The sequence below is a fragment of the Propithecus coquereli genome, unplaced genomic scaffold (genome assembly GCF_000956105.1).
Source record: "Propithecus coquereli isolate 6110/MARCELLA unplaced genomic scaffold, Pcoq_1.0 Scaffold869, whole genome shotgun sequence".
Classification (NCBI taxonomy): domain Eukaryota; kingdom Metazoa; phylum Chordata; class Mammalia; order Primates; family Indriidae; genus Propithecus; species Propithecus coquereli.
The window spans coordinates 375,561-400,433 of NW_012154940.1; the positions used below are offsets into that span (position 1 = coordinate 375,561).

A 24,873-nucleotide genomic window follows, 5' to 3' on the forward strand; every position below is an offset into this window, starting at 1 on the left:
CATTCACGTGAAGCCTGGGAACCACCCGGGGCGGCCAGAACAAGAGAAGAGGAGGCTTACGCGGTTACGTCCTAAGTACGTCACCAGCAGGTTCGAGACGAACGCAGCTACCCAGTAAGAAAATGCCGTGAGTCCCCGTCTCCTGTTGTACATCAGCGATGTGACCCTTAACTCAGATTTCAATTTCCAGGCAGCGAAGTGTCAAATTGCTGGAGGGCAGATGTGAAAGTTCAGAAGAGATTCTGCAGGTGAGCACGGCTTCGGGAGGGCGCGACACCCTTCCCGCCTCCCCCGCAGGGCCCCCAGCCTCACAGCGACACCTCCATGGGGCCGTCCTGGGTGCCGGAGGATGCTGCGCCGCAACCCTGGCCATGCCCACGACGTGCCAGGAGCACCCCACTGCACCCCAGTTGTGACAACCGAAATGTCTCCGGGGAGGCAAAATCACCGCCACTGGGGAACAGCCCTTCTACGTTACCAGGAGTTCGACACATGTGAAGGACTCTTATCTGTTTATCAGAAAAAGATGGAAGGCTCTGGCAGCCTTCCTACATGACCACGCTGACTAGCTCAGATCCCCTGGAATGGCCTGGAAAATATTACGTCAAAGTAAAACTGCTTTAAACTCTCCTGCTTCCCAGAGCAGGGCCTCGATGGCTTCGACGCCCACCTGCCGAGCGCAGAGGGCTCCCACCGCTCCACCCGCGCCCAGCGCAGAGCGGCGCGCAGCCACTCACCTATGAGCGAGTTGAGGGAGGAGTAGGAGCTGACGCGGCGCATCTTGTCGATGGTCTCGAAGGAGAGGATGTACTCCTCGTTCTCGGGGCTGCCCAGGGTGCTGCTGGCGCTGCTGCTGGTGCTGAGGTTCCCGGGGGAGAACGCCACCGCACCGCCGGCTGCCGAGACACGGGGAGCAAGGTCAGCGCGGCGCCCCCAGGGCCCTCCTCTGGTCTTACAATGAGGGGCTTGGCTGAAATGTGCATTTTCCTCTAAAGCTAAAGCCCGCCACACGCACAGACACACGCGATGCGATGTGTGTGTGCTCATGCACATGTGCCCACACACACATGCACACAGACCCTCGCTGATCTCCCCGCAGGACGACGGGCACGGGGAGGGCAGCGCAGGGGACAGAGCTCAGAGCGGCTGCTGTCCAGCTGCGTCTGTGAAGTGCCACTGGCAACGCTGGGTGTGACCTGTCACCCCCTGCTGCACCATTCCGGACGCACAGCCGCCCAATACCGCGACGGCAGGCGGAGAAGGGGCTGAGACAGAGCGGCAGGCGTCAAGATAAAAAGACTCAGAAAATAAACCCAAATGCCAGTTTCCAGTATCTTACATTCTTCTGTCAAACTCAGGTTCTGCAAAGACTTGTTCAGGTTCCTGGCGGTGGTGACGGCTCGAATGTTCCCGTAGGAACTCACGGAACGCAGCCTGGGGGTGCAGGGACTGTCCCGCACCGGGGTCAGACTCCCAGCCTCTGGGAAGGAAGGAGAGAGACAAGTGTCACCGGCAGGCGTCCAGAGGGAAGGCTGGAGTCTCTGGACAGTCTGCGGCCACGGCGGCAGGTGACGCAGCTGCTACCTGGACAACGACGAGTGTGCAAGGAGGGGCCTCAGGGCTCAGCGGGGCAGAGCTGAACAACCACCATTCGTTGTTCTGTGGGTGGTAAAGAAGACCTGGAACAGGGTGGCACCTGTGACCTCTCTGAGTACACACAGGCTGTGGCCACTGCCCTGGAGGCCAGGGCAGAGCCAAGCGACCACACGCCCCGGCACGGGCCAGACCACTGTCCGATGGCTGCCCCCCGCCACCCGCTGCTTTCAGTGGGCAAATTCACCAGTTCACTGTCCATCTCCCTTGCCAGACGTGCTGGCAGCAGCCACGCTCCGTCACGGACCACGAGCCTGTCCACTGCCGGGGCGTGTCTGAGGGAGAGACAGCCATGGCGACATGCAGGGGCTGCGTCCTCCGGCACGAAGCACAGGCGTGAGAGAAGGGGCTTCCTGACTGACCCGCCGACAGCAGGGAGGCCACTCTGCCCGTCACAGGACGGTGGCTAAGTTCTCTCCTGCAAGCCCCACTGCACAAGTTTTCCACCCTTCAAGATCGCCACGAGTGTGATTTCCCAAAAAGGGTAAAAGGAAAGGAAGCGAGTCGGAGGGGCAGTCTGGCCTCTTTCCTGCCCCAAGGACCGCAGTGGGAGGGGCCACTCGGGGCAGGTGTCCCAGGAGCCTGGGCTTGGCCTCGGCCACGGGGTGGCCCACCATCCTGACCAGGGGCTGTGGCTGCCACGACAACCGGCCCAGGCAGGCCATCAGCAGGCTTGCAGCGGGCGGCGCCGTACCTGTGGCGGCTGGCGAAGGCAGCGGGTAGTTCTTTTCCTCCTCCATGAACTGCAAGGCCACGGTGCAGAAATTGCTCTCATACTGAACTACGAGATGACTCAGGGCCACCACCAGCTCCTGCCAGAGGGAGAAGGACAGCGATACTTGGTGAGGCTGGAACACCATCGAAGGGCCGCAGCGAGACCTGTAAGCCCCCGCCGAGGGCTGGAGTCACCAGTGGAGATGGGAGGTGGGTGTGAGACTCTGAGGTCAGCAGTAGGAACAGGGCCGTCCCTTTCGGCCAGTGAGAGCAGGGCCTCGGAACAAGCCAAGTGCTGTCGGGACGGCAGGACCACCCGCTCACCAGTGGCTCCAGGGATGCCCTGGAGCACCCGTTGGGACCCGCCACCGACTGCTGGATGGGAACGGCCCAGCTCGGGGCTTTACAAGGACACGCCTGACCACACAGCTCCAGAGTGGGACACGCAGGACACGTCACAGCCTGAGGCTATGATTAACGCTGGGACCCGGGGCCAAAACGCCTCTGCCATTAGACCTCAGAGCTCGGCAAGCCACGCCGGGCCCTGCGCACGGCAGCAGAACGCGGCTGACGAGCTGAAGCTCTTCCGTCCAACGTGGAACTTTCAGAGACGCGTTAGTTCCCAGTCCCTTTCAGGGACTGGGGAAAAGCTCTAGAACTAAAACATCATCTTTAGGCCCAAACGCCTGAGTCCAAGGAAATGGATACGCGACTTCTCTCTCAGGACAGTTCAGTGCTGAGCGTGAGCAGTGGACGCTGACAGTCAAGGGAGACGACAGTAGACGTAGGTTTGCGACGGCGGAAGAAACACTGCTCACGCAGGCCCCACGCCGCCGCCTGCTCTTACAGAAAGAGCCCCGGTAGGCGGCCACGGCCTGGGGAGAGCCTGGTGCTTGCCACGTGAGCCCCGCCCCATGGCCGGAGCCCCTGCTGAGGGCAGTGGCGGCCCAGTGCCCAGGTGAGCCCGGGTGAGGCCAGGTGCTGCCAGGGCCTCTTCATGGCCGCCCCTCCCCTCTCCCCGGCACTCTCTCCCACCCGGACCTCACCTGCTCCCGGCTTCCTCCCATCGCATTCTGGGACCTTCCCTCCCATGTCTCTTCAGGGTCCAGGCTGGCTCTGCCTTTCTGCCCAAGCGCCCACCTGAACCCCAACCTCTGCCGTAAACCGCTGGCGCCGTCGGCTTTCCCGCCACTTCCTGATAGGGCCTCTCGACATGTGCCCAGGGGGCTTCCTGCTCCGGTCAGAGCCCTGGCTTTATCCCCCGCCCTGCTGTCCCGAGGGTGACTGCCCGGGGTAGGGTCCCACGATTCTCTCTGTGGCCACTGCCCAAGTTGCTGTCCCTGGGCAACCCCCCACGGCCACCCTGCTCTACCCCTGCGAGGGGCGTAAACGCTGCCGGGCTGGGTCCTCTCACGAAGGAAACCCCCACCGGGCCCTGGCGGGGAAGGTGACGTCTGCACCTGCTTTTGCAAAACACTGACTCTCCCCCTTCGCTCCAACGCAAAGCGGGGAAAGCGAGTGCCCAGCTCTGCGGCAGTGCGATTCCTGCCGAGGTCCTGGGCCCTCTGAGTGAGTGAAGGCCACCAGGGCGGTCCGTCATTCAAGGGACATGTCGAGCGCTCACACCCAAGCGCATTTCGCGCTCGCCCCGTGGCTGCTGGGCACACGGCCCAGGCTCTCGCAGGCGTCTGGCGACCCTTCCTGAACCGAGTGTGGCCTGATGGCTGACTAGGACTGCGCCGACACCACTGCGGCCCCTGGTCACGCCACAAGCAACAGTAGCAGACAGCCTCATGGCGTCCCCAAATTAAAATGCTATGGTCACCAATCTTCCCTGCTCCTGATAGGAAGGACGCATGTGGTCTGTGTCATGGAACACAGGCTGCTGTATGAACAAACAGCGGTAACATCCGTGTTCTTCCGGACTTGCCCCGCTGGAGGCACCGGCGGCTGCCCGCAGACGGGGTCTCTAGGCCACGCCGTGTCCTCGGCCCCAAAGCTGGCTCACAGCAGGGCCCCCATCAAAGAATAGGCAGCAGGAAGAGGCAGTCGGCTCGGGGAGGGCTCAACACCCACAGGGTCTCCGGGACCAGCGGGCCCCCGCACCTGCTCCCTTCAGCGGCGCGTGCACACGTGGTCCTCGGCACAGAGGGGACGGGCGAGTGCAGACTGCAGCGGGCCCCTCGGCGAGAACACAGACTCCGGTGCAGCCTCCTCCTCGGGCCCCCGACCGCCCGGCAACGGCTGTGTTCCTCCTCCGGCTCACACCACCCGTCTCTCCAACCGCAGCCTACAGCCGGCTAGAGTGCAAACGTCCCCAGGGCAAGGCTGCCTCCCGAGTGCTGGACACGGTGCCCGACACACGGCAGACGCACAGGAGCACGAGCAGACGGAATGGATCGGTTAGAACAGACTTGCAAGACCTGAGACGCCTTTACAGAAGACTCGTCTCGCGGGGCCGGACACTCAGCCCTGGCCTCCAGCCTCCCCCATGCTGCCCTCCTGCCCACCTGCCGGTCCAGCCACAGAGCACAGCAGCCCCAGCGTGTCACGCCCCCCTGCCCTGCACTTCTGCGCACGCGCCCCCCGCCTCTTCCCTCTCCTGCTCCCCTTGCCTCCCTGGCTACGAGTGACTGCCAGAACCGAGTTAAGACTGGCCTCTTCTCGGAAGCCTTCGCCGACCCCCTTCCCCCTACGAGACAGGGGCAGGCGCCCCTCTGCCGCTTCCGGACAACTCCAGAATACCGCTGAGGCCACACTCATGTACGATGCTGTCGTACAATGACCGTTTCTTCATCTGCCTCGTCGATTAGCCTGGTGCTCGCGGAAGGCAGGGGCCACGGTCCACCTCTATGCCTGGGCCCAGCCTGCAGCAGAGCCGACAGAGTGGAGAAAAGAGCCCTCCAGCATCCCAGAGATGACATGTCCCGGCCAGCAGCTGCTCTGACCCCCCCACACCTGCACAGGATACAGGTACAGCATGTGGCTCGCAGGTAAGCAGCCACACAGCCAGTAACGATGTGGCGAGCGCTGTCTGAGCGCCCCAGCATCCGGGCCCTGCGTGTCTGGGACGGGCAGCGAGGGACCAGACCAGGAACGGGCGCCCAGGGCCACGCTGAAGCCCTTGGGATGCTCCTGAGGACTGAGGGCCACTCTCCTGATCCTGGGACATCAGAGACATTGCCATTAACATCCTCTCTAGTTTTAAATTGTTTTTGGAAAGAAGAAAAAAAACTTTCCCTCCTTTAAAATCATTTTAACAAAGAAACTTGATTTGCCACTTTTATCAGCGACACTCATGGCAATTTGATGGAGGAAAAGAATTCAGCGTGAGCTGAAGGCAGCCAGGTGCAGGACGCTGCCGACAGGGCCAGGGGACAGCGGAGTCAGACCCAGTGACATGTCACCAGGCTCTCATTTCATACTTTTAATATTTCATGAGAAACCTGCCACGTTAGTGACTTGAGACAGAACATGCTTCCCACTCTCACTCTGGGTGAAGTAAACTGTTCAGACCTCGTCCCTCCCGAGTAAGGCGACGGTGCCACTCTCCAAACGCATGCCCCGACGCACCCGTCTTCTGATAAACCCGGTCTCCCAGCCCCGCCTCTGAGCCTGCTGTCACCGGGGGCAGCTCTGCTTTCCCGCCCATCCAGCAAAATACTCTCTGCTGCGAGAGCAGCCTCAAGTTCGCCCTGAAGCAGCTGGTGACCTGGTGTCCCCCGCCCCCAGCTGTCTCGGCCGGGACAGGGTGGGGAATTCAGGTTGCACAGAACCAGCGATTACGGGGCGCGAACCGTGGGCACTGATCTATGATATTTCTACCTCTAAACAGGTGAGTAACTTTTCTAGTTTATAAAACTGTCCCGCTGATTCGCTGACAAGCAGGGGAGCGGGGAGGGGACACGCTACACGAACCTTCCGTCACCCGTGGGGGCTCCTGCTCCTTTGGGTCACGACGGGGGCTGCTCCCAGGCAGGGGGAGCCTATTGCACAAGCCGCCAGGAGGCAAAGCCCGTAAAATGTCTATAAGTGAAGCAAGCACACGAGTATCCGGTGCAGAAACGCATTGTGGAGAGAATTAAACATTTAAAGATCTGCTCTCAAAATGATGCACATGGCAGGTGAGTCCTCGCTGCTGCCGACAGGCCATGTGGCTCAGCCCGGCAGGGGTCAGCCGCGCGCGCTCCCTGCTGCTGTGCGGGGCGGGGCCACCTACCTTCCGCACCACAGGGCTCCCGTCATTGACCAGCTGGGCCAGCATCATGGCCACGTTGTGGTCGATGGTGGTGGAGTGGTCCGTCCTCTCAGCAGAGTTGCCCACGAACGTGCCAAGCGCAAACACAGCCGCACAGCGGACCTGCAAGGCAGGGGGCAGGTGTCAGTCACCCCGTGCTGGCGTGCACACCCAGCTGGCATCTCCGCCAGGCCGCGTGCAAGTTAATCCAGTTCGGTTCAGTTCAGAGTTCAGTCAACAGAGTCTCAGGGGCCCAGAGCGTACGTGTGTGGATGGGGCAGCTGCGGGGGAGGCGCCGGGGAACAACAGGGGCGTCCCACGGCCCCAGCGCCAGCAGCTGCGGTCAGGCTGAGGAGGCAGGAACTGCATCTCTTCTGGAATTAAAAGGCCAAACCGGGCACCATGGAGTGTGTTGATGAACGAGCCGGGAGTTCAGGGGAGGAGGCTGGGACGGGCCGCGGCGAGTGGGTGGTGGCGGCAGGAGGGGCAGGTGCTGCTGGGGCAGAAACGGCCCAGTAGACCGGGGACCCTGGTGCAGCTCTTGCCTCCAGCACGGCGTGGCCCTGTCCGCTCAGCTCTAGAACGCACAGCGTGGACCCACACAGGGCGGAGGGAAGAGGAACCACAGCACGTATGAAAAGGCCCCGAATTTCAGCCAACGGCCCTGGGGCTTCATCCCGTGCTGCTGTCACTGAGCACAGATGGTCTGTCCTTGGGGCTCGCGCGGACACGCAGATTGACTCAGGATCGCAGCGTGAGGACCACGAGGCCGGAGCCCCCACCCCACAGGGCCAGGGCACCAATGCAGGCCGCGCCCCACGGAGGCACTGCCCAGTCTATGGACGTGGCGGCCACTGTTCCCACGGCCTGTCAGCTCACAGGTCAGCTGTGTCCTGGGCAGTGGTTACTAGAACTGCTTTTGGGTTCCAACAACAGTTTGGAAACATTAATCCTAGAACTGGAGCTAGTCCTGCCAAGCAGCCGAAGCCACAGGGGCTGCCTGCACCACCCACTCGGCAGAGGCCGGCCGGGAGGGAAGTAGGGCTTGTCCTGCCTCTGCTGGCCGGGCCGCTGGGCTCCATCCGGGACGTGACAAGGGACCATCAGAGAAACGCAAGAGTCACTGCTGGAGAGGTATGGGGGTACTGACCGGGTGTGGGCAGAGCAGCCTGGGAGCAGCAGGCAGTGGGGACAGAGGGCAGCCAAGGAGCTGGCAGTAGGCGAGAGGGAGATGGGGAGAGATGCGGAGAGAGCAGGGCCGAGTTAAGCCTGGGGGAGCACAGTGGTGATGGCCCAGGGAGGACCAGGAGGAGAACAGCAGTGATGACCCAGGCGGGACTAGGAGGGTACATAGTCCTGGAGGGGAGGAGGAGGGCCGGGGAGGAGGCGGAGCAGAGCTGTGGTTTGATTCTGGGTGTGGGGGTGAGCAGGACACCACGTGACAGGCCTGGGGAGAGGTGGCTGCCTGAGATGGGGCTCAGCGGCCGGTGTGGAGGTGTCACCGAGGACCACCACCCTCAGGCAGTAACGAAGGAAGCGGCATCCGTGGCTAAGCCCTGAGCACCAGGAAGGCCCACAGCCACCCGCCAAGGGTGAAAAAGGACAGGAGAGGAGTGAGGGTCCCAGGAGCCCTCAGCCATTCAGGGAAAGGCAGGAAACCCAGGTAACACACACTCCAGCCCAAAGGGCTTCTGTCCCTCATTTCCCGCCCACGGGGGCCTGGCGGTGGGTGGGGCGGGCAGGTCTGCCTGGCTGAGGGAGCACCCAGCACTGCCTCCAGCCGCACCGGGCAGAGCGGCGGCCCGTCCTCTTCTCCGTGAAGAGAAGATCAACCGGCCCCTGCCTCGCAGGCCGCAGTGGGGACGGATGGCAGCACCGCGGACAGGGAGCGCCAGGGGCCCGTGCCCCTCGCCACTGAGGTGACACCAGGCGCTCCGCTGCCTGCAGCTGCGCCACCGCACACAGGCGCGCACTTGGTTCAGACGACGTCACCAATTGCGGGACTTTCTCTTCAGGGAGGTCTTACTGTGGCGCCCTTGGCACCGTGTGTGGCCTCTGACGTTTCGGCTGCAGAGCGGCCTCGAGCGCGAGCAGACCGCTGCGTGGCTCCCACGGACCCTGCCCAGCAACGTCCCGGAGGACTCTGGGACTCGGGCCACCTCTGTGGGCAGGACTTACCTCTGGAATGGGGTCGGACAGCAGGCTGTAGAGCTTCTCATGAGCGCTGTCCCGCACGCCACACCACCTGGCCGAGTCGAAGTTCTGCCAGATCCTGCCCAGGCAGATGGCCACCCACTGGCGCAGCAGGGGGTGCGGGTCGCTGAGCTGCTCCAGGCAGATGGCGATCAGGTTGCCCTGAAGGCAGGCTTCCTGCAGAAGGGAGACGACACGGGTGGTCCTCGGCCGTGGAGCCCGCACGTGGCGGGTGCCTGGCTGGGATGACGGTCGCCGCTGCTTCTTGGGAAGCTTGTTAATCACACCTCAGGTTTGCTCAATTTTCCACATTTTAAATCCTGCCAGTTCAGAGTTGCCCAGCAGTGGGCTGGCCAGCTGAAGGGGAAGGGTCTGGCCTCTGCTGGGCGCCCTCCCCTGGCATCTCCCTGTGGCTGGCGTGCTCTGGCACCCTCCCTCCGAGGCTGCCCGCGTCCCTGGACGTTCAGAGCAGCAATTCCTCTCTGGACACAGGGCGCGGGCTACACCTGCTTCTCAGTGCGTCCCACCACGAGCCCACGTTCTGCAACGCCAGGGAGGGCCCGGGGGCTGGGAGCGGCTGTGGTACCCACCTGTCCCGTGTTATAGCTGTTGACAATCACAGCGAGAATGAACGCTGTCATGGTCCTGTGTTCAGCCTGGAAAACAAAAACCAGCCTTGGTTTCGTGGCCCAGGTTCATTCCCGAAGCACCAAGTTATCCTCAACCTTTGTGATAAGCCAGAAGCATAATTAAAGTAACAAAAGCTGGCCGGACTGCTGAATTTTGATTGGGCTCTACAAGAAAGAGTAACCTTTTAAAAAGGCCTGTCAGCACTGGGCTCGCCCGAGTGGACACACTTCCAAGAATGGCACAGACACGGGGCCTCCTCCTCCGCGGTCGGGCGGTGGGTCGTGTGGGTCAACAGGAAGCTCCCGACCCCCGCGCGGCCCCGTTCCAGCTCGGCATCCGTCCTCTAGTCGAGCCCTTTGTAGCAAAATGAATGAAGCCGCCATTCTAATTTTGCTTCAGCTTTCCTCCTTTCTGCTCTTCCGCCGGACTGATCAATTTCCATTCCTTCCTCTGCTCCTCCGTTCACTTGGGAATCAGTTATTTTTTAGCTTTTTAATGGTGCCTTACATTTTGTACATGTGCTTTGAACAGTCTAATGGGTTCTACATTCCCCTGCGGTTAATGTGAGACTCTTAGGGTGTCCTAGTTCCAGCGTTCCTCCGCACGTGTAACCCTCACATCGGCGCACGCTGGCGCTCATTCCGACAGCGCGGCCACTCGGACACGCCCACGTGTCTGCCCGCGTCTGCGCCGTGCGGCTTCCTGCACCCCACTCCTCCCTCTGGGTTCAGTCTCCCCCTCCCTGACCAACAGTCCTTACGGAATCTTCCGAGGGCCGGACAGTGGCAAACTGTCAGTCTTTGTCACCCCACTCTGGAGGGTGGAGTCCAGGCTGGCAGCCTCGGCCCTTCTGTCACCTGCTGGTGCTGATGGAGTCCGCGGTCTGTGCCCCTGGCCGCCCCGCTGCAGATAACCTTTCTGTTCGTTCTAGTTGCCTTTAAGATTTTTCTTCATTTTAAAAATTTATGATACTTGCTACTTTCATTATGATGTGTCTATGTGTGAATCTGTTTTTATTTACACTTCTTGGGGTTCTCTGTGTTCTTTAAATCCGAAAACTCGTTTCTTTCTTCAAATCTGGAAAATTCCCGGTCATTCTCTGATCAAACACCACTCCTCCTCTGCTTCCTCTACTCTGCCGTTCCGGAGAGACGCTGGACGTGCAGCGACCTTCCTCAGCCCTGCCAACCTCCCCTCCCGCCTCCCCCCGGCTTCCCTGCTCACTTCCCAGAGGTCACCGCAGGTCACTTCCTCCCCAGCTCCCTTCTCGGCTGTGTCTGTTCTGCTGTCTAATTCACCTACTGAGTTTCCAACAGCAGTAACCGTCTTTCCTTCCATTGCAGGTTCTATTTTTTTTCCAGATCTATTTATTAGGAAAAAATCTTTATCATTTTGGAGGATGAGTAAGCAGCAGAGACTGTATTGTTCTCTCATAACAGGCACAAAAACATCCCCGAAGAAACTCCACAATGGCTTATTGTTTGGCAAAATTATCCAAGTTGTTTTTATTCGATCATTTGAAAAATGCTCCATTAACTTTATCATCTTTCTCGCCAGCTCCCTTGTTTCCGCTCTTGGGTGCCAAGGCTCCCGTCCCCTCACGTGGCTGGTCTGACCTGGGGCTCGGTGCAGGGTGTGTCTCTGGCCCGAGTCTACGCCGCAAGTATCCCCACAGGAAGGTTCTGCATGTGCTGCTTCCGGGACCCCAGAAGATTCAAGGATCCTGGGTTCGTGTTAATTCCTTGCTGCGTCACGCACACGGGTAGCACGAACTCGGACCCTACGAGTAGGACGCGCCTGAGGTTTCAATTTTTCATGAAAGCCCTTCTTTTTCCTTTCCACCCAGACGTGGGGAAGCGCACGTTCTCAGAAGCAGGGGCAAGTCTGCCAGTCTTCTTTCAACGAGGGGACAGTGCCGTCTTGCAGGCCCCAGCTGGAGTGGGGCTGTCGCGCTCAGCAGGGCCGCCTGCCTGGGGTCAGGTCCTGTGAGGGCTCAGGGTCTGGGTGCGGCACGGAAACCCTCGGGGTTGCCACAATGGCCACGTCTGCTGCCCACCACGGCGCTCCTGGACCTCTCCCTGCAGACTCTGGCCCTGGGTGTTTCCTTTTCTTTCTTTTAGACCTGGCTGTGTGCTGGGGCCAGCACGGTGCGGTGGGGTGGGGCCCGGCCCGTCACCGTGCACTGATCCCAGTTTGCGCTTCCTCGTTGTCTGATTTGCAGTCACGCTTTCCTCGAAGAACAGGGGTGTGAAGATTTCCAGACTCTCATGAACTTTAACTGCCACGATGATGTTTCAATACAACACTCAAGTTAAAGCATATGGTACCATCTACCTTTTAGGTAACGGTCCTATTTATAATATTTTCAGTTTTTTTTAATCATTTAGTTTAGAAAACCAACCAGAGGGTGAAATTACAAACAAAAGTTCCTTTGTACGAACAAAGGTACCTAAGAATGTGTAAATAAGCTGATATACTTAAATATTCTGGCAAAATTAAGTTATATTAAATACTTATTTAGGGTCTCTGCTTTGTTCTAATTACTACGCTGGGAGCTAGAGGTCGGGAGTAAAAGAATTAATTATGAAGCATTTACGGGATGTTACTATATACCCTATCCATGGATTACTAATTCTTAAACAATTTAATGCAATAAAAGGTATTTAAAATTTAAACTTTAAATCTCTTTTCTTCTTTCTTTCTTCCCGAAATAAGGCGAATCAGTGCCTCCTCGAGTTCCAGGCCCGCTGCATCACAGACGTCGCGGCCCTCGTTACTCTCAGCGGCGGGTGCGTGCCAGGAGGAGCAGATTTTCCCACATTGCAAAGAAGCGCCAGTGAGAAAGGACTAACGTAAACCAGGCGAAACCAACCTGCGTGTCCAGGTTAACCGCACCTCTTGCCGGAGACACAAATGACACGATGGCTGCGCTGCTGTGGCACTGAACAAAGCAGCACTGACCGAGTGGCAAGGCGCCTCCACGACCTGGCCTTGCCCCTCCCGCCGGGACCCTCTCCCGGGGCCAGTGAGCCCTGAGGGGGGACCCTTCTCCTCCCACCCCTGTGAAAGGTCTCACGACAGCCAGACATGCAGTTGGAGACAAGCGACACCAGTCTCGAGGCAGCCGGAAGGGAATGGCGCCCAGTCCTTACTGGCATGTAGGGGTCTGCCAAGACCGACAGGAAGTACTTGTGGCCGTTGTCCTTGACGAGGTCCGCCTGGCACGACTGGGGAGAGAAGACACAGGAGGGAAGCCGTGAGTGCAGAGGCCTGGAGGGGACGCCCCGGGCTTCTTGCCACACACGAGCAAGTGAGTGGGCAACGAACACTTTCTGCCTCAATTATTTTCTCCTCTCAAGTCTGATTTTCATTTGAAAGATAGCCAGCGTCGTTGTTTGCCGACATATTTCCCCGGGCTGCGGGAAAAGGACTGAGGTCTTACATCTTCTCAGATGTGAAGCATCCAAGACAGTCTCTGAAAAACGCCTTCTGGCTACCTGAGGGTGGAAGGGCCCTGCAGCCCCGCCCACGGCCCCTTCCTGCTGTCCTGGGCCCACACTCCCGCCCTCCCCGGAACGTGTCCCACACCTGGAACCTGCCCCGTTTTTGTAGACCCTGCCAAAGCCTTTTTCGCAGTTTTGCTTGTACTTCTAAAATACTGAAAACCAATAATCTATGCAAACATAATACACATTATTTGTGTCACACGGCTATGTCTGAACGGGTGTTTTTTAGAGGCCCAACTCCTTAACCCCGAGGAGCAGCTCCAAGGTGGGAGGTTTAATTTTAAGTGCTGAAGAAGCTGTCAGCTATGCAGTTCTTTCCAACTCCTCCACTCAGCCTGCACCTGTAAACGCAGTCACACCCATGCAGTCGTCACCCGTCACACATTTCTGAGGCCCTGCTATGTGCCGAGCAGTGAGCAGTGGCTCGGTCCTGGAGATACAGGTGTGTTCCCGCCCTGCTTGCCGTCCCTGGAGGAGCAGTGACCACGTGCAGCGGTGCCGCGGCTGGGGAGCTAGGGAGGGGGTGGGGCGCATGCTTTCTAGAGCAGCCGTCTAAGCAGAGGAGCAGACAGGATTATCCAAAGGAGGAAGGGCAATTCTCAAGGGCAGGAACAGCAAGAGGGGACCTGGTTCTGCTAGGAAATGGCAGGTCCAGTCCTGGATCATGGGGGTGGGAGGAAAAAGGGACAGGGATGGCCAGAGGCAGATGGCACAGGGCCAAGAGGTGCCGCAGAGCCTGGCAGGAGCTGCTGCCTGGGAGGGACAGAGCGGCGGGCCACAGGTCGGGCAGGTCATGCTGGCACCCGCAGTGGGGGCTGAGCCAGAAGGAGCCAGACTGCAGCCAGGGGCAGCTGAGGATGTGGGCGACAAGGACAGAAGGACGGGGTGACCCAGAGACGTGAGGATCTGAGTGGGATGGGGCAGCCCACTGAAGGGGGGACACCATGCTCATCGCAGAGGGATTAAAGGGGACGGAGAGTCCAACGTGGGCACACTGCACCCACGAGACACACAACAGAGCTGTCGGGAGGAAAGTGGACACGGGTCTGGAGCGCGGAGCCTGGTCAGAGCGGACACTTAGAGGAGAAGGGACACGCGGGTCAGGTGGTAACCAGGGACCCAGGCACATGCGTGTTGGGTGGTAACTGAGGACCTGCACAAGCAGGTGGCAGAGGCTCGGAGTATGGAGGGCAGGACGGAGGCCCAGGGACAGGGCCCGGGGGATGGAGGGGAGACGAGTCCCCCAGAGGAAAGGGCGTCCCCATAGCAGAAGAAATGTGGTCTCGTGTGTGGCCTGAGGAGCTGGCTGGGCTCTGAGGCTGTACCACCAGGAGCCGCGACGGTCACGCAGGGCTGGCTGGTCCAGGGGGTGCTTCTGCAAGTGCTGGTTCTGGGCGGGAGGCGAGTGGTCACGCCCTGCACAGTCAGGGGCTGAGCACACTATCTGGGAGGGCTCAGGCCACAGTGCTGAGGAAAAGCTCTTCGTTTGCGCGCAACAGCAGCAGGGGCGGGATGTGAAACAAAACCGAGTTCCAGGCCAGGCCCTCCCTCTTGGGAGCCACAGGACCCCGTACAGGTTTAAAAATCTGTGCTCACGTCACGGAATCAAAGATTAAATAACACATGTAAAAGCAATTTGACAAGCATGGGTGCTATTATTCTTGGAGACAGTGACACGGAATGAAGTCGTAGCGTTAACTGGGCTTCTAGGATGGACACCTAGAAAAACTGCCGTGCGGCACCTGGGACAGCGCGTGTGCACAGAGCGGGGCTGTGTGTGCTGTCAGCTCCCAGCATGCTCCACTCCATAAGACAAAGGCCGTTAAAGAACCGGGGCTTGGGTTTAAGAACCGAATTTCTGAGGACCAGGAGAAAAGCTGCAATCTATTCTCAGCTCCCCAGCGCCCCCCGCTCCGCAGCCCCCACTCACGGGGGCAGGGGTGGCTCTGCAGATGGGGCCTGCGGTTACTGCAGCCCGGAAGCCCCATCCACTTCCCAGGGGGGCTCTTATGATGAGGTGTTTCCTCCTCACATCAATAAACCGATACGGCGGGTTACCTGGCCGCTCTGCTGCAATGGGAGTGAGGCGGGTGGGGAGCAGGGAGCGCGGGCACCGGGGCGTGGGCCAAAGAAGCACACGGTGTTCAAGTAACACGCTTGGGAGGGTCCCTGCTTTAGCAGAGGGTTTTGAAAAATAAACTCAAGAGTGCCGACTGCACGTCCTCCCGTCAGACTCGGCCAGAGGGCCGGGAGCGCCGCGCGGGGCCTGGCTCCTTTGTTTCTCAACCAGAGGTTCGACAGGCCAGATCAAAGCCCACACGTTTACCGTGAAGCTCCTTGAACACGTCTCGTCAAACAGTGATAACACGTCACTAATTCCTGTCTTGCTGATTCTGAATCTAAGCCAGAGTATTTGAAATGATAACTCTCACGCGCCTTGCACACGGAGTCTGGTGATCCTCTGCCACGTATTGCAAGATCTCTGTTTTGACGAGGCTGCTGTGCCGCGGAGGGACCACCAGCGATGACAGCCTTCACGTGCCTACCTTCTGTTTCCACGCTCACCGTCTGTCACTATACACTGGTTCATGATACGCCCAGACTTCTCAGTCAACCTGGGGCTCCAGCCCATGGGCGCGGGCGGGGGCCGCAGAGCTGCGGGGTGCGCTCCGCTCAGGGCCTGGGTGGGCCCCTCGGCCGCCCGCTCGCCCTCCCCAGTTATTAATGTGACTGCACTTGGCAAAAGGGCTCCATTAAAGGGAACAGAAAACAAGACTTTCAACTACAAACGCGAGAAAGGCAACCACAGACGACAGCGCTGCAGAGCACCGGCGCGGGGGGAGGGGCTGGGGCTGGGGGCTGCCGCTTTCCACAGGCCCGGTCTTGCTGTGCTGTTCCCCCAGATCAAGCTACAGCGATGACGCAGTCAGGCTGGAGGGACGAGGAGGTGGGGGAGAGGAAAAGAGCGTGAACGTGAAATGGTCTCTCTGCGCCGCACCTCCCCCACCGCACGCTGGAGCCCACGTTGAGTCTCCTCTGTGCCCCCGGATTTCGGGGATTTGTGCTTTTAAAAGGGGCTGTGGGAGGCGAGGAAGAGGAGAGACGCAGACAGAGGAAAGACGAAGCAGTTTGGTTGTAGCAGCGGCTGAAGGTGGGGGTGCAAACGCCCCCAGCCCCGGCTTCCGCAGGCGAGGCTGTGAGGCCAGGGCCGTCCTCCGACGCTCGTGTGGGGAGGGACCCCCTCGTTCTCCTCGAGACAGATGACGGGTCTACTTGGCGGAGCAGCAGAGTGCACAGACTGAACACGGACTGACGGGCCACCGCGCCCCACGCGAGGCTTAAACAGCCTATCAAGGCGGGACGATAACGCCAGCCCTGAGCAACGTCACCGGGCACACGCCGCTGCGTTCTGACGTGGACATGGAGAATCACTGACACGCAGGACCTCGCTTCCGCCCACCGGCCACAGGAGTTTGCTCCCTGCGACGAGGAAGACGTGGTGGTGCTAGAAAGCTACGGAAGTTTCCAGCAGAGAAGACGGCTCGAGACTGAGCCTTGGCAGACGGTTAACGTCGGGCTGGGATGCCGCCGGGGAGCCCATCTAAAGACAGACGCAACACCAGGCCGAGAGGTTTACGTGCCCAGAGCTCCAACGAGGGTGGGTGGCCACAGAACCAGCAGCCCCTGGGAAATGGCCCCAGAGCAGGGATTTCTGCTCACTGTTCTTCGTGAATCCAGCAGAACATCCGCCGGCAGTTAAAGACGCACTTTCCTCCCAATGCCTCGACCCCGGCACAACCATGCCCACCTGCCAAGTGAGTAACTTATTAAAAAAAAAATATATATATATGTATACACGCATACATATATTTTTATATACATGTTTTCATTTCCCACAAATGGTTTATTACTTTAAATATTTTAAAAGCCCTTTAGCTCTTCTCATTAGATGTTCCTGTGTCTACAGTAAAGCTCAAATGAAGAGACCGTGAATGTCATAACTGGCGTCTTTGTGAAAATCACAAACACGCGCGAAAGCCTTCATGCTTTCCATCTCCTTTTTGTACATGTCCTAAATTTGTACAATATTCAGGGATGGAAAATTGAAGCGCTATGGAAAGGTCCAGACTGGGACGGTCCTGCCAACACCCGTCATCGCTAGCGCGCTCGCCCACCCCCGCGCCGGGCCGCTGCAGCCGAGAACAGCCTTCAACCGACGTCCCCTGCCTGCTATGCTGGACTCGTCTGCGTTCCCGGAACTCGCTGCACTGCCTGTTTCTCTGGCACAGACCTAACACTGTTCCCGCAGGCCCTTAAACTCTGTCCCCGACGGTCAACCAAGTCATGATACACAAGGTCCTCCACCACCTGACGCTGGGACCAATTCCTCAGTCTGGCACCAATAACCAGCAGTGTGATGATCGGGGTGACCCGTGAATGTTTCTGAATGAAGAAATCCATCTCATCCTTCCTCCTCACCTCCTCGGAGCCCTGGGCGTGCTGGGTCTGCTTTGCCATCGCCCACCCACCTGCTTCGGAGACCGCGGGCGCGTGCTCTCTGTCCCATGATGCCGTCTCTCCCCCAGCCGGGGACATCTGTGCGCACGGGGCTTTGTTGACCAGATCACTGAGTCCCCGCATCTAAGCTGGCTATCCGCACCCTCCACCTCTGGGCCAGACTTCACCGCGAGGATGGGCATTTGCGGCATCACCCTTTGTCGTCCGAGGAGGCAGCAGGGCTGGTTCACGTCAGATACTCAGGAGATGTTTGCTGAATGAACAAACGAATCAGCGTTTGCTGCGGAGGAACGTCGCAGCTCCTGGTCGTGTGCTAATCACACCAGTAACTGCTTGCGACACGAAGACTCACTCCATCTGTGGGCGAGGGGCGGCGGGACGGTCCAGCGCTGTCAACCCCCCTCCAGCCCCTGGGAACTGCGGGCAGGCGCGGACGCAGCCAAGTCTTGGGCTGGGACAGGCGTCCAAGCTGCTGCTCTCTGGACCCTACAGTGGACCAGCCTTGGCCTCACGTCCCTGTGGCTGCCATCTTCATCACACTCACAGAGCAAGAGCTGAGGGGACAGGAGCCGACCACAAGCAGGAAGAGGGAGGGTCTTTCTGTTCCCATCAGAAAAAGGCACCGTATTCGCTGCACCCCCACGGAAGGCAGGGGCTGCCCTGTGGGCCTCCTCCAGAAGCCGAGACCCCCGAGAACCCCAGGCTGCAGTGGTGGGGCCTCCCTATGGCTGAGCATCGTCCCAGCCCTCCCTCGCTCAAACCCAGGGGGCCTCGCTGCGACTTGGAGCAGCCCGACAGGCACAGACAGGGGCCTCGACGACATCCCCGGCATGGCTGACTCTCCGCCTCCACTTGCAAGTGCCCCGCTGCGCCCATCCATCTTGCAAGGGGCCAACTGCCACGCCCAGCAGCGCCCAGTCCGATCTGCCCAGGGTGTGGGCTGAGTGGCCTGGCAGGAGCCAGTGGCTCCAACAGGGGCAGCTGGGGACAGCGACCATCTTTTGCTTCCTCCCTCTGCTGTTCATTTCATTCTTGGCAACCTCACGGCAATTGAAAACAACTGCCTCCCTCCCGCGAGACACCTCCTGTGTCCCCGGTGGGGCACAGGCAAACAGACCCTGCTGCAGCCTGGCCCATCCCCGCCATGCACATCCGCCTGGGATTGGTCTCTTCCCGGGTGGTGGTCTCTGAGGCCTGACCCGGCGCTGGGCCGGGTGGGGCCGGGTCCTGAGGCTGGCTCCCAGGGGAGGGCGAGGCAGGGCCTCTGCTCTCTGGGTCCACAGTTCTCCAGGGACGGTGTGAGGGTGCATTTGAATCTGCCCCACAGAGTAAAACCAATTCTGAGGGCTTCTGAAAAGCAGCCGCCTCGTTTAACAAGTACGGCAGCCAGAAAGAGGCCATTTGTATAGCAGTGATAGTCTCCCAACAATGACAGCAGCCACCCGAACAGCACCTCCTTGCTGATGCATCGCTTCTGTTTAAGATGTGGGTCTTTGCAAACACGTGTCCCCAACACTGCAATTTTGTTGATTTTCTGCATGTTACAACCCATAGTTTAGAAATTAAATGGACCATCAAAGCTATTAAATTATTTACGTTAAAATGAGGGCGCCTGCAATGCCAGCTGCTGGGGAGGCCGAGGCGGGAGGATCGCCTGAGCCCAGGAGCTGGGGCTGCAGCGAGCTGTGATGACGCCACAGCACTCTACCCAGGGCGACAAAGTGAGACCCTGTCTCTTAAGAAAAAGAAAAAAAGGCAGGAGCAGGAAGGACAATGGAATCTGGGCTGGGCTGCGCCTGAGGACGTTCCGGAGCATAACTGGCGAAGCCGCCTGGGGGCAGGGTGAGAACCGCTCACACCTTGTCCGTCCGCAGTTGGCCGCAGGATGGCAGAGCAGGAAGGTGAGTCTGGTAAGCGGCTGAACTGAAGGAACGAAAGCTAGAAAATCTCAGAAATATGACACAGACAATAAAACTCCAAAACTGAACCTTGTAAAGTAAATCTAAATAACGAAAAGAAATTAAAAGAACTATATGTAGACCCTAAAAGGATAATGAAACCGCATGAAGGAGTAAAGTGCCCAGGAGCACGTCACAGCCACACGCGTGCGGAGAGCACGTGCCCTTGGAGGACACTTCCCCCGTGTGGTGACTCCCCAAGCACAGCGCCCACGTCCGACCACGAGGAAAACACCAGACACAGCCCACGGCGGGACAGGCCGCAGAACCCCCGGGCGGCGCTCACCACTGCCAGGGTCATAGGAAGTGGAGGCGGGTGAAAGCTGAGAAAATATGAACAAAGTGTGGACTTCAGTGACTGATAATCCATCAGCATAGGTCATTAGCGGTGACGAATGTGCCCCACTAACGTGAGACGCCCATGACAGGGAGAGCTGCCTGTGGATATGTGGGAACTCTATTCACTATCTTCTCAAGTTTCCTGTAAATCTAAAATTGTTCTAAAAGGTAAAACGTATTAACATAAAAACTAAGGGAACAGGAGTTCAGGACACAAACAAACAAGATCCACACGTAGGAGGCAAAGCCGTCTGCCCACGTCCTAGCAAGACCGGCCCCTACGGGGCACGCCCTCCGCCGTGGGACCTCGGCCTCTCGGGTTCTCGGAGGCTTGCTCTCCAGTCAGCTGACCAGACTCAGAAGCCGGGGATGTGCGCCATTGCTGGGGGACAGAGAAAGCCAACCTTGCATTTTTCAATTGCATTTAGAGCGTGAGTCAGGAAGGGGGAGGAGGGGAAGACGTGGAGGAACAGGAAGCGCAGAGGCTATTAATGTCAGAGCGAATGAACTGTGATGAAATTACTTCGCAGAGAAAATAGGAATTTCGCGATTAGGACGGAGAGCTGGCGCAGACATGGGGCCGCAGAAACAGAGCCCTGCTGATCTCTTATCTGTCTGTCACTCATGGGTGGCTTCTTTCTCCGCACCGCGGCAGTTCACGCACACGGGGAAGCATCTCCGCGTCCCCAGATCTGGACTGACTTCATAAATACTGACACACAGCGCTTTTCCAAATTCCTTGGCGTTGTGCCCTTGGTGTTCTCTGGCGGTACTACGAATACAACCTTATTAACTATCACGGGGAAAGTCTGTCTGAATTGCATATTAACTGTGTCTACGAAAGAACCTCGATTAACTGGAACCTCGCCTACGGGAGTCCTTAGTTAACTGCCCCCTTCCTTAATCTTGTTAACTGGCAGATAGACCAAGGACGACAACAGGCTTGAGGAAGTCATTAGAAATCCACCATCACCAGCCTTGCGCGTGACTGACAGACAGCACAGAGCTGGCCACATGTTCCACGTTCTCTCACCTACAAGTCACGCTGTCTTTGACCTCTGACCCCGTCACTGACCTTAAGCACAATTTTTAAAAATATTCTGCCACACTGCTTTCTCCCTCCCCCTCCCCCTGAATTTTTCTACACTTTTTGGAAGTTGCAGGTAGCGTGATGCTTTGCCTGAAATATTCCTACGGAAAAGGACATTTGCTTCCATAACCACAAAACCATCATCATTCCTAACAAACATAACACAGATACAGACCATTCCCCGACACCCGGTCCAGATGCAAGTTCTCCTGATGGTTCGCGTCGTGCCCTTTATAAGCCTCTGCCTTTGGATCCAGGATCCAACCAAGAACTACCCTCAAGGGTCAGTATCATCAGCTCTGAGAGCAATTTCCTGTTTTACTTTCCTTTTGTGGAGACGGAGTCTCCCTCTGCTACCCAGGCTCGTCTCGAACTCCTGGGCTCAAGGGATCCTCCCGCCTTGGCCTCCCGAAGTGCTGGGACGACGGGCGGGAGCCACTGCGCCCAGCCCCCGTATTTTTTTTTTTTTGGTCTTTCTTGGATGGAAAATTTAGAAGGGAACAGGACAGTTCCTTGCCAACTGTTCCACAATTAGAATTTTTTAACAGCTTCACTGAGGTACAAGTAACATACAAGAAGTCACACATATTTAAAGTGTAGGGTCTGGTAATCGTGGACACAGGTACCACGGGGACATGTGAAACCACCACACAATCGAGGCATCGAGTCGGCCCCTCAGGAGTTCCTGGGTCCCTCTGTCACCTGTCCTCCCACACTCGCCTGCCCCTAAGCAGTAGGATCTGCTCTCTGGGGCTACAGACGACTTCGCATGTTCCAGAACGTTACCCAAATGCAACCGTACGGCACGCATTCTCTCACCGACCTCGCTCGCTCAGCGTACTTATTCCGAGGTCAGTTCATGCCTTCGCATTGCTGAGCGGCGGGACGGAAGCCATCGCACGATAAACCGCAGTTTCTTTCTCATTCACGCGCCTGCGCGTGGTGCGCGCCCTGTGGGGTGTGCTGCCCCACAGCAGAGGGTCTGTCTATGACCACGTCCCCACCCGACTGCGAGCTTGACGGGAGGTGACCTCGGTGTCACCTGCAGACCTCAGCACACAGCCGGATCCAGGCACTGGGCCCGGTCTTTGTGGGGAGAGCACGAGATGGGAGGGCCCAGCAGCCGCGAGGCCGGGGCTGATACGCGTCGAGAGTGGAGCTGGGCGGCCTGGGGAGTGACCGCTGATGCCTCGGGCCGAGGCTGTGCCGACACCTCGGGGCGGCAGCGGGGCCTGGTGCTGCTACTCACAGGTTCAGCGTGGGGGAGAGAAAAGCAACTTTGGAGACAGAAGGGCTGATGTGGGGTCTGGGCCAGACAGGCCTGAGGTTTGCTCACGGTCAGTGACTGCCGTGGTCCGGAGCACAGGGAAAGGGGGACAGGAGCGGGGACAGCCGAGGGGGCACTTTACCCTGGAAGAGCGGGAGGGACAAGCCGTGCCCGGCGGGAGGAGGCAGTGATGACCCACACCCGGAGGCGTGAGGCTCACGGAAGGGGCAGGGCAGGACGTGGGGGTCCACGCAGTGGCACCCGCTGTCGTGCGGGCTGGTACACTCCCGGGTTCAAGGAGAAAGCCGGGGAAGGGGCTGGAAGCCGGGGAAGGGGCTGGCCTCACTGACGTGAGAGGGGACGGACAGAGACTACTCACACTGTCCACGGCGAGGATCTTGGCCCAGATGAAAACCAGCAGCGGCCTGAGCTCCCGGGCTGAGCTCTGGAGCAGTTTGAGCACGTAGGGGAAGATGCCGACAGACAAGGCCTGGGGGAGAAGGGAGAGCATCAGCGTGTGTGCCTGTGGGGACGGCGGCACGGGGACAAGCGGAGCCACTGGGGACACTGCACGTGTGGGCAACGTGGCAGGAACAAATGAGCCTCCCGTAAGGTGAAGAGAGGCTTCCTCCAGGTTTACTCCTCTCTGACGCAGACCTGGCAGCTGCCGGGGGCTTCCAGCCTGGACGGGTCTAGGGGCCAGGAACGTGCCGCCGTGAGCCAGGGGGCCCACGGTCCTCGCCCGCAGGTGGCCGCCCGCTCTCAGCAACAGAGCATCGGGCGCCTTCCTCGTGACGCTCACCCGCCTTGCTCCAACCTCCCCTCTGCACTTGCGGTCAACCTGGGAGAAAGACACCTGCCTGGTTTCATCTCGGCCACGCTTGCCATCTTAAACGGCCACTGCCGCTGCCCTATGTTAACAGGATGAGTGACCAGAAGCTTCAGAACTGCGTCTGCAGTGAGGGTGAGGACGCGCGAGAGGACCCAGGCTCCAGCTGGGAGGAGCCACCACAAGGGGCTCGGGGCCACTCCGTAGAAAGCCGCACACCAACAACACCCCTGTCCTGCGACGGCGAAATCTAACACCAGGAAGGGAAAGAGGGCAAGGCCCAAACCCAAACCCTGCGACACGGGGCACCTCGGAAGTTGCACAGACCACAGAGAACGCTCTTGGGGGGCCTCGGGACACCCCCACAGCGGAAACTCGCCCCAGGTCACTTGGCTGCGTTTGGGTCACAGACTGTACTGTGGAGTCTGACCTCCACCCCCACCGCCCCCAGCCCCGAGTCCGTGCGGAAGGTACGTACCAGGCTCACTGCCCAGGGCCCCAGGTCCAGAAACCTGCCCAGCAAGTCCAGGGCTCTCAGGCGGTGCACTTGGCTCAGCAGCACCTGGAAGACGAGAACGAAGCTGCTCCACTGGAGGCCGCGCGAGCCTCTGCGGCTCCCACCCGGGCTCCAGCTCTGCAGGGGCCTGGCCACGCCACGCCACACCGACCAGCGCTGCTGCTCCTTCCTCCGCGGGCCTGCTTCTGGACAGGCGGAGAGAACACTCTTTATTCCTTCATGACAGACAAAATACGCTTACTGTAGAAAGCACTAGAACAAACACTTCTTAAGAAAACCTCACTGGTGACATTTTGGTTTATGGACTTCCAGACATTGTTCTCTATGTACACGCTTCTCTTATTTATTCTAAACTAGGTAACGTATTGCTGTATTTCTCACGTCCGCTTTAAGTAACACGTTCTGGCCGTGTCATTCCCACGGCAGCACAGTGCCGCACGTTCGGAAACACACGGAACTCCTTGAAGCAGCCTCTCCACTGCCAGCCCTTGACGTCATCATCGAAACCCTGCTGCTGCAAACGACGCCGTGGGAGCGTCCTACTAGCCACGCACCTGCACACTCCTAGGAGAAGCCAAGAGTGACAACACCAGTCGGGGCACGTGTGCTCCTGTCACCAAATTACCCTCCAGCTGCGAATCTCGCTTTCAACAGGCAGCATGTGGTGTCTCTTCCTGCCGCCTTTGCTGGCTGCCAGGTAGTGCCCACTGCTGTGTGGCCTCGGGTGGCTTAACGAACATCCCTGAACCTTAAAGATGACACGATACCACACGACGGTTCTATTAAGTAACAAAGGCGTGGGACAAAACCAGCCCGTACCACACTATCACCACCATTGCCAACGTGACGGGGAAACGCATCCTTTTGTGACCTGAATTTCTTTGACCACAAGTGACACTGGGCACTTTTTCACAGGTTAATTGGCTATTTCGCTAGTGAACTGGCCGTGCACGTCCTCGTTTTTCTACCTCAGTGTCTGGCTTTTACTTATGGACACGTGAGAGCTCTTCATGGAGGTCAGAGCGAGCTTTGCCGTACGTTTGCATGTATTTTTTGTTGCTACATCAAAGTTTTACATGTTTGACGGAGTCGCGTATGTTGATCTCTCCTTTACGCTGCTCGCACTGGAGGGTGCGCCGAGTCCCTCGGATCCGGGGCGTCCCGGGACAGGTGTTCACAGGGCAGGTGCGTCGTGCCGGTTCCCCAGCCAGCCACCCGGTCGGCCCTGAACGGCTGGCAGAGCTACGGACAGGTGCGACCTGGGAGGCCTGACCCAGCCGGGGGTCTCGGAAGGTTTCTCCTCCCAGTTGAGGAGACGCACAGGACACAGCTGGGCAGCTGGACCCTGAGGGTGACGACTGGGTTCCAGCTGGAGGAGCTGGGACGGGTCGGGGCGTCTGAGGAGAGGCCGGGGCCAGGCCC

At 58.9% G+C, this 24,873-nt stretch overlaps 1 protein-coding gene across 1 annotated transcript in view; it reads right to left on the reverse strand.

Moving 5' to 3' along the window:
• The window catches only part of RPTOR (regulatory associated protein of MTOR, complex 1), a 264,169-nt gene that overhangs the window by 48,293 nt on the left and 191,003 nt on the right, over window positions 1–24,873 (reverse strand). The window contains exons 11-19 of the mRNA XM_012664182.1: window positions 23,413–23,496; window positions 22,485–22,595; window positions 12,580–12,654; window positions 9,388–9,453; window positions 8,783–8,974; window positions 6,587–6,727; window positions 2,348–2,465; window positions 1,340–1,480; window positions 738–896 (exon numbers count right to left, since the gene is read on the reverse strand). Of these exons, the coding sequence (XP_012519636.1) occupies window positions 738–896; window positions 1,340–1,480; window positions 2,348–2,465; window positions 6,587–6,727; window positions 8,783–8,974; window positions 9,388–9,453; window positions 12,580–12,654; window positions 22,485–22,595; window positions 23,413–23,496 (1,087 nt within the window). The remainder of the gene's footprint in view (window positions 1–737; window positions 897–1,339; window positions 1,481–2,347; window positions 2,466–6,586; window positions 6,728–8,782; window positions 8,975–9,387; window positions 9,454–12,579; window positions 12,655–22,484; window positions 22,596–23,412; window positions 23,497–24,873) is intronic.